We start from the raw sequence: 16,495 nt of genomic DNA on the forward strand, positions 1-16,495 counted from the left end.
TACTGTTATGCTAACGTTAGCTTGCTCTGCGTGGCATATAACAACGTTACTGTTATGCTAACGTTAGCTTGCTCTGCATGGCATATATCAACGTTACTGTTATGCTAACGTTAGCTTGCTCTGCATGGCATATAACAACGTTACTGTTATGCTAACGTTAGCTCGCAAGTTACAGTACAGTAGGACCGAAGATACTGCTGGTAGAACTAGCTAACGTTACTAGCTAGCTAGCATCTTTCTAAGGTATGTTTTGGACATTCAACCAAGCTGTATGTCTGATTTATGAATAAAACATAGTGTTTTATTGTATCTAGCTATTGCACACGTAGTCGTTATACTTTGCCAATGCATCGTGGTCCCAATTTGATTATGGGAACATCTCTGTGTTGTTGTTTTCCTGTTTATTTTCCTCTTTAAGGTGTAGCGGTGGTTCAGATAGAAGACCAGGGAAGGTACAGGAAGTGACAGCCGTGGTTCAGAAGAAGATCAGGAAGTGACGGTACTTCCTTGTTGCCATGGCGTCTGAGCTGCAGGAGGCGATCTGCATGGCCAAGCAGGAGCGTCACAAGAACCTGTTCCTCAACTACAGGTGTGTTTTTATTAAGGCATCGTTACTATGTGTTAAATGTAAGTTATATGTCCTAGCCTTTATTCAACCTGTTCCTCAACTACAGGTGTGTTTTATTAAGGCATGTTACTATGTGTTAAATGTAAGTTATATGTCTAGCCTTCATTCAACCTGTTCCTCAACTACAGGTGTGTTTTATTAAGGCATGTTACTATGTATTTAAATGTAAGTTATATGTCCTAGCCTTCATTCAACCTATTCCTCAACTACAGGTGTGTTTTATTAAGGCATGTTACTATGTGTTAAATGTAAGTTATATGTCCTAGCCTTCATTCAACCTGTTCCTCAACTACAGGTGTGTTTTATTAAGGCATGTTACTATGTGTTAAATGTAAGTTATATGTCCCTAGCCTTCATTCAACCTATTCCTCAACTACAGGTGTGTTTTTATTAAGGCATGTTACTATATGTTAAATGTAAGTTATATGTCCTAGCCTTTATTCAACCTGTTCTCAACTACAGGAACCTGTGTTTATTAGAGGCATGTTACTATGTGTTAAGAGGCTTTATATGAAGAGGAACTCTTCATTCAACGGACTGGTTCTCTGGTCCAGAACTCTGGGACCACGGACTGGTACGGAACTTACGGACTGGGTCTCGGTCCAGAACTCTCTCTGCTGACGGACTGGAAGGACTACAGAACTCTCTCACCAGACGGACTGGTGGGGTCTCTGGTCCAGAACTCTCTCACCACGCTGGTACGGACTGGTGGGGTCTCTGGTCCAGAACTCTCTCACCACGCTGGTACGGACTGGTGGGGTCTCTGGTCCAGAACTCTCTCCACCACGCTGGTACGGACTGGTGGGGTCTCTGGTACACCAGAACTCTCTCACCACGCTGGTACGGACTGGTGGGGTCTCTGGTCCCAGAACTCTCTCACCACGCTGGTACGGACTGGTGGGGTCTCTGGTCCAGAACTCTCTCACCACGCTAGTGGGATGTAGGGTCTCGGACTGGTGGGGTCTCTGGTCCAGAACTCTCACCACGCTGGTACGGACTGGTGGGATCTCTGGTCCAGAACTCTCTCACCACGCTGGGTACGGACTGGTGGGGTCTCTCTGGTCCAGAACTCTCTCTGCACGCTGAGTACGGACTGGTGGGGTCTCTGGTCCCAGAACTCTCTCACCACGCTGGTACGGACTGGTGGGGTCTCTGGTCCAGAACTCTCACCACGCTGAGTACGGACTGGTGGGTCTCTGGTCCCAGAACTCTCTCACCACGCTGAGTACGGACTGGTGGGGTCTCTGGTCAGAACTCTCTCACTCTCACGCTGAGTACGGACTGGTGGGGTCTCTGGTCAGAACTCTCTGCGCTGAGTACGGACTGGTGGGGTCTCTGGTCCAGAACTCTCACCACCCGGACTGGTGGGGTCTCTGGTCCAGAACTCTGCACGCTGGTGGTCTCTGGTCAGGCTGTTACATAACACCTTGGTTCAGTGCTTAGGTGTCTGTCCGGCATCGTTTAGATCCAGTATTTATGTGGTAACTCTCATTCTGTAGCCTGGCTCTTAGTGATGTCAGTTTTCTATCATTTGCATTGTGGTCTGTGTTCTAAAAGATGCTTTCTCCTTTCTTAGCCGGATAATATAACACAGAAGCTCCCCAACTTAATAGAGCTGTAAGTATAGAAGCTACCCAAGCAATAGAGCTGTAAGTATAGAAGCTGAACAGTCCAAGTGTATAAGCATATTTTCTTACTGCTTAGGAAAGACATGGGCAGGAATGCATAGGAACTGTTGGACCATGTTTGTGCGTACTGATGGCACTACAATTGCAGATGCACGTTATATTCTGGGAAAGTAATCAACCGTTGTGGTCTTTCACATGTTTGGTACTTTACTTGTTGACACTTGTCAATCTTTTAAAGTGTCATTGCTCTTTGTCTCTTCAAGGTATCTGCATTCCAACAATATAACCTGTGTTCCTGAAGGTGATTTCTCAATGATCTTCAGTCATTTAGTAGAGGCTGGTACTATTACACTGAGTTACTTACATTCAACACCTTGTCAGTCCTACATAGAGCCATGACTATATGGAACTCTATTCTACATCAAGTAACTTAACTAATGGGGAACCACAACAAAACCCCAGGAAGAGTAGCTGCTGCCTTGGCAACAGGAACTAATGGGGATCCATAATAAACCCCAGGAAGAGTAGCTGCTGCCTTGGCAGGAACTAAAGGGGATCCACAAACCCCCAGGAAGAGTAGCTGCTGCCTTGGCAACAGGAACTAATGGGGATCCATAATAAACCCCAGGAAGAGTAGCTGCCTTGGCAACAGGAACTAATGGGGATCCATAATAAACCCCAGCAAGAAGTTGCTGCCTTGGCAACAGGAACTAATGGGGATCCATAATAAACCCCCAGGAAGAGTAGCTGCTGCCTTGGCAACAGGAACTAATGGGGATCCATAACAAACCCCAGGAAGAGTAGCTGCTGCCTTGGCAACAGGAACTAATGGGGATCCATAATAAAAACCCCAGCAAGAGTAGCTGCTGCCTTGGCAACAGGAACTAATGGGGATCCATAATAAACCCCAGGAAGAGTAGCTGCTGCCTTGGCAACAGGAACTAATGGGGATCCATAATAAACCCCAGGAAGAGTAGCTGCTGCCTTGGCAACAGGAACTAATGGGGATCCATAATAAACCCCGGGAAGAGTAGCTGCTGCCTTGGCAGGAACTAATGGGGATCCATAATAAACCCCAGGAAGGTATCAGGAACTAATGGGGATCCATAATAAACCCCAGGAAGAGTAGCTGCTGCCTTGGCATGAACTAATGGGGATCCATAATAAACCCCAGGAAGAGTAGCTGCTGCCTTGGCAGGAACTAATGGGGATCCATAATAAACCCCAGGAAGAGTAGCTGCTGCCTTGGCATGAACTAATGGGGATCCATAATAAACCTCAGGAAGAGTAGCTGCTGTCTTGACAACAGGAACTCATGGGGATCCATAATAAACCCCAGGGAGAGTAGCTGCTGCCTTGGCAACAGGAACTCATGGGGATCCATAATAAATACACATACAGGTATTCCAACCAGTGTTGTCATTTGAAGGTTTACACAGTAAACAAACAGTTGTATTGAAGCCAAATATCTGACTGTATAATGTTTTCTGAGTTACTGATAACCGGTTACCATTGAGGAGGTTCTATCTTATATAGTATGGTAGTGTAAACATCACCTTTAAGATGCCTGTCCTCAGCTATAGGTAAGCTGTCCTCAGCTGTAGGTAAGCTGTCCTCAGCTGTAGGTAACCTGTCCTCAGCTATAGGTAACCTGTCCTCAGCTATAGGTAACCTGTCCTCAGCTATAGGTAACCTGTCCTCAGCTATAGTAAGCTGTCCTCAGCTATAGGTAAGCTGTCCTCAGCTATAGGTAAGCTGTCCTCAGCTATAGGTAAGCTGTCCTCAGCTATAGGTAAGCTGTCCTCAGCTATAGGTAACCTGTCCTCAGCTATAGGTAACCTGTCCTCAGCTGTAGGTAAGCTGTCCTCAGCTATAGGTAACCTGTCCTCAGCTATAGGTAAGCTGTCCTCAGCTGTAGGTAAGCTGTCCTCAGCTATAGGTAAGCTGTCCTCAGCTATAGGTAAGCTGTCCTCAGCTATAGGTAAGCTGTCCTCAGCTATAGGTAACCTGTCCTCAGCTATAGGTAACCTGTCCTCAGCTATAGGGTAACCTGTCCTCAGCTATAGGCAACCTGTCCTCAGCTGTAGGTAACCTGTCCTCAGCTATAGGTAACCTGTCCTCAGCTGTAGGTAAGTCCTGTCCTCAGCCATAGGTAACTCAGCTGTAGGTCCTGTCCTCAGCTATAGGTAACCTGTCCTCAGCTATAGGTAACCTGTCCTCAGCTATAGGTAACCTGTCCTCAGCTATAGGTAACCTGTCTTGTCCTCAGCTATAGGTAAGCTGTCCTCAGCTATAGGTAACCTGTCCTCAGCTATAGGTAAATCCTGTCCTCAGCTATAGGTAACCTGTCCTGTCCTCAGCTATAGGTAACCTGTCCTCAGCTATAGGTAACCTGTCCTCAGCTATAGGAACCTGTCCTGTCCTAAGCTATAGGAAACCTGTCCTCAGCCATAGGTAACCTGTCCTGTCCTCAGCCATAGGTAACCTGTCCTCAGCCAGGTAACCTGTCCTCAGCTATAGGTAACCTGTCCTCAGCTACAGGTAACCTGTCCTCAGCTATAGGTAACCTGTCTGTCCTCAGCTATAGGTAAGCTGTCCTCAGCTATAGGTAAGCTGTCCTCAGCTATAGGTAAACCTGTCCTGTCCTCAGCTATAGGTAAGTCCTGTCCTCAGCTAGGGAACCTGTCCTGTCTCAGCTATAGGGAACCTGTCCTGTCCTCAGCTACAGGTAACCTGTCCTGTCCTCAGCTATAGGAACCTGTCCTCAGCTATAGGTAACCTGTCCTCAGCTATAGGTAACCTGTCCTCAGCTACAGGTAAACCTGTCCTCAGCTACAGGTAACCTGTCCTGTCCTCAGCTATAGGTAACCTGTCCTGTCCAGCTATAGGTAACCTGTCCTCAGCTATAGGTAACGCTGTCCTGCAAGCTATAGGTAAGCTGTCCTCAGCTATAGGTAAGCTGGGTCCCAGCTATAGGTCTTTCAGCAAACAGGTAAACTGTCCGAGGCAAGACTCACAACCTGTCCGGAGATCCTGCCCAGTAAGCTGACCAGGTCCTGAAAATCCTGTCCTCAGACACCCGAGACTGGCCTGTCCTCAGCTACAATACCTGTCCTGTCCCAGGTAAGTAACTGACCTGTCCTCAGCTGATAGGTAACCTGTCCTGTCCCAGCTATAGACTGGTCCTGTCCTCAGCTGAAATACCTGTCCTCCAGGTAAGACTGTCCCACAGCTATAGCTGAAATACCTGCCTCCAGGTAAGACTGGCCCACAACCAGCTGAAATACCTGCCTCCAGGTAAGACTGACCAACAAAACTCACAGCTGGAAATACCTGTCTTCCAAGACTGGCCAACAACCAGCTGAAAATACCTGCCTCCAGGTAAGACTGACCAACAACCAGCTGAAATACCTGCTCCAGGTAAGACTGACCAACAACCAGCTGAAATACCTGCCTCCAGGTAAGACTGACCAACAACCAGCTGAAATACCTGCCTCCAGGTAAGACTGGCCAACAACCAGCTGAAATACCTGCCTCCAGGTAAGAAATGACCAACAACCAGCTGAAATACCTGCCTCCAGGTAAGACTGGCCAACAACCAGCTGAAATACCTGCCTCCAGGTAAGACTGGCCAACAACCAGCTGAAATACCTGCCTCCAGGTAAGACTGACCAACAACCAGCTGAAATACCTGCCTCCAGGTAAGACTGACCAACAACCAGCTGAAATACCTGCCTCCAGGTAAGACTGACCAACAACCAGCTGAAATACCTGCCTTCCAGGTAAGACTGACCAACAACCAGCTGAAAAATACCTGCCTCCAGGTAAGACTGACCAACAACCAGCTGAAATACCTGCCTAAGAGACCAGACTTAAGACTAGTATGTGACAACAAGTTTTGAAATACCTGAAAGAGCAGTGAAGTGGTGTTTTACAGACTGGCCATACAACCAGCTGAAGGATCAGCCATACTAATCCAGTGGTGTAAGACAGCCATACTAATCAAGTTGTATTTTACAGGGTCGTGCTCATACTAATCAAGTGTGGTGTTTACAGGATCAAAGCAAACACCGAAGTGGTGTTTTACAGGATCAGCCATACTAATCAAGTGGTGTTTTACCAGGATCAGCCAGTACTAATCAAGTGGTGTTTTACAGGATCAGCCATACTAATCAAGTGGTGTTTCGCAGGATCAGCCATACTAATCAAGTGGTGTTTTTACAGGACTGCCATACTAATCAAGTGGTGTTTTACAGGATCAGCCATACTAATCAGTGGTGTTTTACAGGATCAGCCATACTAATCAAGTTGTATTTTACAGGATCAGCCATACTAATCAAGTTGTATTTTACAGGATCAGCCATACCAATCAAGTGGTGTTTACAGGGTCAGCCATACTAATCAAGTGGTATGTAAGGTGATCAGCCATACTAATCAAGTTGTATTTTACCAGGATCAGCCATACTAATCAAGTGGTGCTTTACAGGATCAGCCATACTAATCAAGTTGTATTTTTACAGGATCAGCCATACTAATCAAGTGGTGTTTACAGGGTCAGCCATACTAATCAAGTTGTGTTTTACAGGATCAGCCATACTAATCAAGTGGTGTTTTACAGGATCAGCCATACTAATCAAGTGGTGTTTTACAGGATCAGCCATACTAATCAAGTGGTGTTTTACCAGGATCAGCCATACTAATCAAGTTGTGTTTTACAGGATCAGCCATACTAATCAAGTGGTGTTTTACAGGATCAGCCATACTAATCAAGTGGTGTTTTACAGGATCAGCCATACTAATCAAGTGGTGTTTTACCAGGATCAGCCATACTAATCAAGTGGTGTTTTACAGGATCAGCCATACTAATCAAGTGGTGTTTTACAGGATCAGCCATACTAATCAAGTGGTGTTTTACAGGATCAGCCATACTAATCAAGTGGTGTTTTACAGGGTCAGCCATACTAATCAAGTGGTGTTTTACAGGATCAGCCATACTAATCAAGTTGTATTTTACCAGGATCAGCCATACTAATCAAGTGGTGTTTTACAGGATCAGCCATACTAATCAAGTTGTATTTTACCAGGATCAGCCATACTAATCAAGTGGTGTTTTACAGGATCAGCCATACTAATCAAGTGGTGTTTTACAGGATCAGCCATACTAATCAAGTGGTGTTTTACAGGATCAGCCATACTAATCAAGTGGTGTTTTACAGGATCAGCCATACTAATCAAGTGGTGTTTTACAGGGTCAGCCATACTAATCAAGTGGTGTTTTACAGGGTCAGCCATACTAATCAAGTGGTGTTTTACAGGATCAGCCATACTAATCAAGTGGTGTTTTACCAGGATCAGCCATACTAATCAAGTGGTGTTTTACAGGATCAGCCATACTAATCAAGTTGTATTTACAGGGTCAGCCATACTAATCAAGTTGTGTTTTACAGGATCAGCCATACTAATCAAGTGGTGTTTTACAGGATCAGCCATACTAATCAAGTGGTGTTTTACAGGATCAGCCATACTAATCAAGTGGTGTTTTACCAGGATCAGCCATACTAATCAAGTTGTGTTTTACAGGATCAGCCATACTAATCAAGTGGTGTTTTACAGGATCAGCCATACTAATCAAGTTGTATTTTACAGGATCAGCCATACTAATCAAGTTGTATTTGTCACATGCGCTGAATATGACAGGTGTTGTATCACTAGCCAACAATGCAGTTTAAGAAAAATACAAGTTAAGAAAATATTTACTAAATAAACAAACGTTTAAAAAAATAGTTTGAGTAACAATAAAATAACAAGTTACATACAGGGGGTACCGGTACACAGTCAATGTGGAGGCTATATACAGGGGGTACCAGTACAGAGTCAATGTGGAGGCTATATACAGGGGGTACCAGTACAGAGTCAATGTGGAGGCTATATACAGGGGTACCGGTACAGAGTCAATGTGGAGGCTATATACAGGGGGTACCAGTACAGAGTCAATGTGGAGGCTATATACAGGGGGTACCAGTACAGAGTCAATGTGGAGGCTATATACAGGGGGTACCGGTACAGAGTCAATGTGGAGGCTATATACAGGGGGTACCGGTACAGAGTCAATGTGGAGGCTATATACAGGGGGTACCGGTACAGAATCAATGTGGAGGCTATATACAGGGGGTACCAGTACAGAGTCAATGTGGAGGCTATATACAGGGGGTACCGGTACAGAGTCAATGTGGAGGCTATATACAGGGGGTACCGGTACAGAATCAATGTGGAGGCTATATACAGGGGGTACCGGTACAGAATCAATGTGGAGGCTATATACAGGGGTACCGGTACAGAATCAATGTGGAGGCTATATACAGGGGTACCGGTACAGAGTCAATGTGGAGGCTATATACAGGGTGTACTGGTACAGAGTCAATGTGGAGGCTATACACAGGGGTACCGGTACAGAATCAATGTGGAGGCTATATACAGGGGGTACCGGTACAGAGTCAATGTGGAGGCTATATACAGGGGGTACCGGTACAGAATCAATGTGGAGGCTATATACAGGGGGTACCGGTACAGAGTCAATGTGGAGACTATATACAGGGGGTACCGGTACAGAGTCAATGTGGAGGCTATATACAGGGGTACCGGTACAGAGTCAATGTGGAGGCTATATACAGGGGGTACCGGTACAGAGTCATGGTGGAGGCTATATACAGGGGGTACCAGTACAGAGTCAATGTGGAGGCTATATACAGGGGGTACCGGTACAGAGTCAATGTGGAGGCTATACACAGGGGGTACCGGTACAGAGTCAATGTGGAGGCTATATACAGGGGGTACCGGTACAGAGTCAATGTGGAGGCTATATACAGGGGGTACCGGTACAGAGTCAATGTGGAGGCTATATACAGGGGGTACCGGTACAGAGTCAATGTGGAGGCTATACACAGGGGTACCGGTACAGAGTCAATGTGGAGGCTATATACAGGGGTACCGGTACAGAGTCAATGTGGAGGCTATATACAGGGGGTACCGGTACAGAGTCAATGTGGAGGCTATATACAGGGGGCACTGCACAGAGTCAATGTGGAGACTATATACAGGGGGTACCCTCGGTACAGAGTCAATGTGGGAGGCTATATTAGTGGTACCTGCACAGAGTCAATGTGGAGGCTATATACAGGGGTACCGGCACAGAGTCAATGTGGGAGACTATATACAGGGGGGTACCGGTACAGAGTCAATGTGGAGATTATATACAGGGGGTACCGGTACAGAGTCAATGTGGAGACTATACAGGGGGTACCGGGCACAGAGTCAATGTGAGGCTATATACAGGTGGTACCGGTACAGAGTCAATGTGGAGACTATATACAGGGGGTACCGGCAGAGTCAATGTGGAGGCTATATACAGGGGGGTACTGCACAGAGTCAATGTGGAGGCTATATACAGGGGGGCAATTGCACAGAGTCAATGTGGAGGCTATATACAGGGGGTATGTACAGAGCTAATGTGGGAGGCTATATACAGGGGGTACTGCACAGAGTCAATGTGGAGGCTATACACAGGGGGTACCGGTACAGAGTCAATGTGGAGGCTATATACAGGGGTACCGCACAGAGTCAAAGCAGGGGGAGTCAGATCAATGTGGAGGCTATATACAGGGGGTACTGTACAGAGTCAATGTGGAGGCTATATACAGGGGGTACCGTACACAGAGTCAATGTGGAGGCTATATACAGGGGGTACCTGCACAGAGTCAATGTGGAGGCTACACACAGGGGGTACTGGCACAGAGTCAATGTGGAGGCTATATACAGGGGTACTGCACAGAGTCAATGTGGAGGCTATATACAGGGGGTACTGGGTACAGAGTCAATGTGGGAGGCTATATACAGTATTACTGCACAGAGTCAATGTGGAGGCTTATATACAGGGGGTACTGGTACAGAGTCAATGTGGAGGCTATATACAGGGGGTACCGGCACAGAGTCAATGTGGAGACTATATGTAGGGGTACCGGTACAGAGTCAATGTGGAGGCTATATACAGGGGGTACCGGGACAGAGTCAATGTGGGAGGCTATATACAGGGGTACCGGGCACAGAGTCAATGTGGAGGCTATATACAGGGGGTACCAGTACAGAGTCAATGTGGAGGCTATATACAGGGGTACCGGCACAGAGTCAATGTGGAGGCTACATTACAGGGGGTACCTGTACAGAGTCAATGTGGGAGGCTATATACAGGGGTACCGGTACAGAGTCAATGTGGAGGCTATAGTACAGGGGTACTGCACAGAGTCAATGTGGAGGCTATACACAGGGGGTACCGGGCACAGAGTCAATGTGGAGGCTATATACAGGGGTACCGGCACAGAGTCAATGTGGAGGCTATATACAGGGGGTACTGGTACAGAGTCAATGTGGAGGCTACACACAGGGGGTACGTACAGAGTCAATGTGGAGGCTATACAGGGGGTAGCACAGAGTCAATGTGGAGGCTATATACAGGGGGTACCGGCACAGAGTCAATGTGAGGCTATATACAGGGGGTACCTGCACAGAGTCAATGTGGAGGCTATATACAGGGGGTACCTGCACAGAGTCAATGGAGGCTATATACAGGGGGTACGGGCATGAGTCAATGTGGAGGTACAGGGGTACCTGGGCAGAGCTGTAAATGTGGAGGCTTACATACAGGGGTACCTGCACAGAGTCATTGTGGAGGAGGTTGCAGGCTATACAGAGGTACTGCACGAGTCAATGTGGAGGCTATATACAGAGGGTACCGGCAAGAGTCAATGTGGAGGCTATATACAGGAGGTATACAGAGTCATAATGGGGCTATACAGGGGGTACTGCACAGAGTCAATGTGAGGCTATATACAGGGGTTACGGTACAGAGTCAATGTGGAGGCTATATACAGGGGTTACAGAGTCATTGTGGAGGCTATACAGGGGGCATATATACACACAGAGATTGGAGCCCTGTTTGACCTCTTTCATTTCTCTCTCACACAGAGATTGGAGCCCTGTGTGACCTAGAGACCCTGGATGTCAGTAGGAATGTGTTGGTGTCTCCCAGAGCGGCTGCACAGTGTCTGTCTCTCCAGTGTCTCACTGCTGACCGGAAAACCTGACCAGCTTCCCAGACAGCTCTGCCAACTCCACAGCTCAACGAGCTCAGTATGGCTGCTAACCAACTCACCTCTCTACCCCCTAGGTTAGTATGGGGTCAGAGGTCACCACAGCCTCAACCAACTCAGTATGGCTGCTAACCAACTCACCTCTCTACCCCTAAGTTAGAATAAAGAGTTCAACACAGCCTCAACCACTAACCCAGTATGGCTGCTAACCAACTCACCTCTACCCCTAGGTTAGTATGGGGTCAGAGGTCACCAGCCTCAACCAACTCAGTATGGCTGCTAACCAACTCACCTCTCTACCCCTAGGTTAGTATGGGTCTGAGTTCACTACAGCCTCAACCAGCCCAGTATGGCTGCTAACCAACTCACCTCTACCCCTAGGTTAGTATGGGGTCAGAGTTCACCACAGCCTCAACCAGCTTAGTATGGCTGTTAACCAACTCACCTCCTACCCCTAGGTCAGTATGGGGTCAGAGTTCAACACAGCCTCAACCAGCCAGTATGGCTGGCTAACCAACTCACCTCTACCCCTAGGTTAGTATGGGGGTCAGAGTTCACACAGCCTCAACCAGCCCTTAGTATGGCTGCTAACCAACTCACCTCTCACACTCCTAGGTTAGTATGGGGGTCAGGAGTTCACCACAGCCTCAACCAGCTCAGTATGGCTGCTAACCAACTTACCTCTCTACCTCCCAGGTTAGTATGGGGGTCAGAGTTCACTACAGCCTCAACCACAGATCAGTATGGCTGTTAACCAACTCACCTCTCTACCTGTATCACCTCTATCAGAATCCTATTGACCCTATATGATTCTCACAACTTCCTATTGGATGTTGTATCACCTCTACTCAGAATCATATTGACCCTATATGATTCTCACATTCCTATTGATGTTGTATCACTCATCAGAATCCTATTATAAGTATGATTCTCAACATTCCTATTGGATGTTGTATCACCTCATCAGAATCATTGACCCTATATGATTCTCACATTCCTATTGGATGCTGTATCTCATCAGAATCCTATTGACCCCTATATGATTATCACATTCCTATTGGACCCTGTCCAGACCCACCTGCTCACGGCCCTATCTCCAGACAAACATCCACAACATCACCCCTGTCCAGACCCACCCAGCCCTATCTCCAGACAAACATCCACAACATCACCCCCTGTCCAGACCCACCTGCCCACAGCCCTATCTCCAGACAAACATCCACAACATCACCCCTGTCCAGACCCACCTGCTCACAGCCCCATTCTCCAGATGGGCAGCCAGCCAGCCAGGGAGGTAAGCCAGCCAGCCAGCCAGGGAGGTATGGGCAGCCAGCCAGCCAGCCAGGGAGGTATGGGCAGCCAGCCAGCCAGCCAGGGAGGTATGGGCAGCCAGCCAGCCAGGGAGGTATGGGCAGCCAGCCAGGGAGGTATGGGCAGCCAGCCAGCCAGGGAGGCTGTGTGTTTTACTGGGCTAGTCCTAGCTCCGGTGTAGGGGCGCGTGGCTCTCCCATGGCCCTACCATGTGCCACTGTAGTAGTTAGACCAGTCAGGGATTACAGAGGCCTGTCTGATAGATGTGCCTGTCTGATAGATGTGCCTGTCTGATAGATGTGCCTGTCTGATAGATGTGCCTGTCTGATAGATGTACCTGTCTGATAGATGTACCTGTCTGATAATGTACCTGTCTGATAAATGTACCTGTCTGATAGATGTACCTGTCTGATAGATGTACCTGTCTGATAGATGGATGTACCTGTCTGATAGATGGATGTACCTGTCTGATAGATGGATGTACCTGTCTGATAGATGGATGTACCTGTCTGATAGATGGATGTACCTGTCTGATAGATGTACCTGTCTGATAGATGTGAGGGTGCCTGTCTGATAATATTGTGGGGGTGTCTGTCTGATAATATTGTGGGGGTGTCTGTCTGATAATATTGTGGGGGTGTCTGTCTGATAATATTGTGGGGGTGCCTGTCTGATAATATTGTGGGGGTGCCTGTCTGATAATATTGTGGGGGTGCCTGTCTGATAATATTGTGGGGGTGCCTGATAATATTGTGGGGGTGCCTGTCTGATAATATTGTGGGGGTGCCTGTCTGATAATATTGTGAGGGTGCCTGTCTGATAATATTGTGGGGGTGTCTGATAATATTGTGGGGGGTGCCTGTCTGATAATATTGTGAGGGTGTCTGTCTGATAATATTGTGAGGGTGTCTGTCTGATAATATTGTGGGGGTGTCTGTCTGATAATATTGTGAGGGTGCCTGTCTGATAATATTGTGAGGGTGCCTGTCTGATAATATTGTGAGGGTGCCTGTCTGAAAATATTGTGAGGGTGCCTGTCTGATAATATTGTGAGGGTGCCTGTCTGATAATATTGTAGGGGTGTCTGATAATATTGTGAGGGTGCCTGTCTGATAATATTGTGGGGGTGCCTGTCTGATAATATTGTGAGGGTGCCTGTCTGATAATATTGTGGGGGTGCCTGTCTGATAATATTGTGGGGGTGCCTGTCTGATAATATTGTGGGGGTGCCTGTCTGATAATATTGTGGGGGTGCCTGACTGATAATATTGTGAGGGTGCCTGTCTGATAATATTGTGGGGGTGCCTGTCTGATAATATTGTGGGGGGTGCCTGTCTGATAATATTGTGAGGGTGTCTGTCTGATAATATTGTGGGGGTGCCTGTCTGATAATATTGTGAGGGTGCCTGTCTGATAATATTGTGGGGGTGTCTGATAATATTGTGAGGGTGTCTGATAATATTGTGAGGGTGCCTGTCTGATAATATTGTGAGGGTGTCTGATAATATTGTGAGGGTGCCTGTCTGATAATATTGTGGGGGTGTCTGATAATATTGTGGGGGTGTCTGATAATATTGTGAGGGTGCCTGTCTGATAATATTGTGGGGGTGCCTGTCTGATAATATTGTGAGGGTGCCTGTCTGATAATATTGTGAGGGTGCCTGTCTGATAATATTGTGGGGGTGCCTGTCTGATAATATTGTGAGGGTGCCTGTCTGATAATATTGTGAGGGTGCCTGTCTGATAATATTGTGAGGGTGCCTGTCTGATAATATTGTGAGGGTGCCTGTCTGATAATATTGTGGGGGTGCCTGTCTGATAATATTGTGGGGGTGTCTGTCTGATAATATTGTTGTGGTGCCTGTCTGATAATATTGTGAGGGTGCCTGTCTGATAATATTGTGGGGGTGCCTGTCTGATAATATTGTGGGGGTGTCTGATAATATTGTGAGGGTGCCTGTCTGATAATATTGTGAGGGTGCCTGTCTGATAATATTGTGAGGGTGCCTGTCTGATAATATTGTGGGGGTGCCTGTCTGATAATATTGTGGGGGTGCCTGTCTGATAATATTGTGGGGGTGCCTGTCTGATAATATTGTGGGGGTGCCTGATAATATTGTGGGGGTGCCTGTCTGATAATATTGTGAGGGTGCCTGTCTGATAATATTGTGAGGGTGCCTGTCTGATAATATTGTGGGGGTGTCTGATAATATTGTGAGGGTGTCTGTCTGATAATATTGTGGGGGTGCCTGTCTGATAATATTGTGAGGGTGCCTGTCTGATAATATTGTGAGGGTGCCTGTCTGATAATATTGTGGGGGTGCCTGTCTGATAATATTGTGAGGGTGCCTGTCTGATAATATTGTGAGGGTGCCTGTCTGATAATATTGTGAGGGTGCCTGTCTGATAATATTGTGGGGGTGTCTGTCTGATAATATTGTGGGGGTGTCTGATAATATTGTGGGGGTGTCTGTCTGATAATATTGTGAGGGTGCCTGTCTGATAATATTGTGGGGGTGTCTGATAATATTGTGGGGGTGTCTGATAATATTGTGGGGGTGTCTGATAATATTGTGGGGGTGTCTGATAATATTGTGAGGGTGCCTGTCTGATAATATTGTGGGGGTGTGTTCCAGATTTGGGTCGTTCCAGAGAGCTGCAGTTTGTGTTTGTTGACAACAACGTCCACCTCAAAGGCCTTCCTTCATACCTGTACAACAAGGTGATTGGCTGCAGTGGGTAAGGACCGCCCCTAACCCTTATATCTGTACAAGGTGATTGGCTGCAGCCCCTAACCCTTATATCTGTACAAGGTGATTGGCTGCAGCGGATAAGGACCGCCCCTAACCCTTATATCTGTACAAGGTGATTGGCTGCAGGGGATAAGGACAGCCCCTAACCCTTATATCTGTACAAGGTGATTGGCTGCAGCCCCTAACCCTTATATCTGTACAAGGTGATTGGCTGCAGGGGATAAGGACCGCCCCTAACCCTTATATCTGTACAAGGTGATTGGCTGCAGTGGATAAGGACAGCCCCTAACCCTTATATCTGTACAAGGTGATTGGCTGCAGTGGATAAGGACAGCCCCTAACCCTTATATCTGTACAAGGTGATTGGCTGCAGGGGATAAGGACCGCCCCTAACCCTTATATCTGTACAAGGTGATTGGCTGCAGTGGGTAAGGACAGCCCCTAACCCTTATATCTGTACAAGGTGATTGGCTGCAGCCCCTAACCCTTATATCTGTACAAGGTGATTGGCTGCAGGGGATAAGGACAGCCCCTAACCCTTATATCTGTACAAGGTGATTGGCTGCAGAGGATAAGGACAGCCCCTAACCCTTATATCTGTACAAGGTGATTGGCTGCAGAGGATAAGGACAGCCCCTAACCCTTATATCTGTACAAGGTGATTGGCTGCAGGGGATAAGGACAGCCCCTAACCCTTATATCTGTACAAGGTGATTGGCTGCAGAGGATAAGGACAGCCCCTAACCCTTATATCTGTACAAGGTGATTGGCTGCAGGGGATAAGGACAGCCCCTAACCCTTATATCTGTACAAGGTGATTGGCTGCAGAGGATAAGGACAGCCCCTAACCCTTATATCTGTACAAGGTGATTGGCTGCAGCCCCTAACCCTTATATCTGTACAAGGTGATTGGCTGCAGAGGATAAGGACAGCCCCTAACCCTTATATCTGTACAAGGTGATTGGCTGCAGGGATAGGCAGCCCTAACCCTTATATCTGTACAAGGTGATTGGCTGCAGGGGATAAGGACAG

The 16,495-nt window shown here is 47.2% G+C and overlaps 1 protein-coding gene across 1 annotated transcript; it reads left to right on the plus strand.

Annotated features, from left to right (window-relative positions):
- The first annotated feature begins 493 nt into the window (after positions 1-493).
- LOC135566716 (leucine-rich repeat-containing protein 28-like) lies at positions 494-15,500 on the plus strand. Its single transcript, XM_065014350.1, has 9 exons — positions 494-589; positions 1,108-1,168; positions 2,205-2,245; positions 2,520-2,557; positions 5,115-5,248; positions 5,638-5,716; positions 11,275-11,327; positions 11,630-11,705; positions 15,347-15,500. The coding sequence occupies exons 1-9, from the start codon at positions 516-518 to the stop codon at positions 15,451-15,453; spliced, it is 663 nt and encodes a 220-aa protein (XP_064870422.1). The 5' UTR covers positions 494-515; the 3' UTR covers positions 15,454-15,500.
- Positions 15,501-16,495: the final 995 nt, after the last annotated feature.

This window comes from Oncorhynchus nerka, unplaced genomic scaffold (genome assembly GCF_034236695.1).
Source record: "Oncorhynchus nerka isolate Pitt River unplaced genomic scaffold, Oner_Uvic_2.0 unplaced_scaffold_3582, whole genome shotgun sequence".
Lineage (NCBI taxonomy): Eukaryota > Metazoa > Chordata > Actinopteri > Salmoniformes > Salmonidae > Oncorhynchus > Oncorhynchus nerka.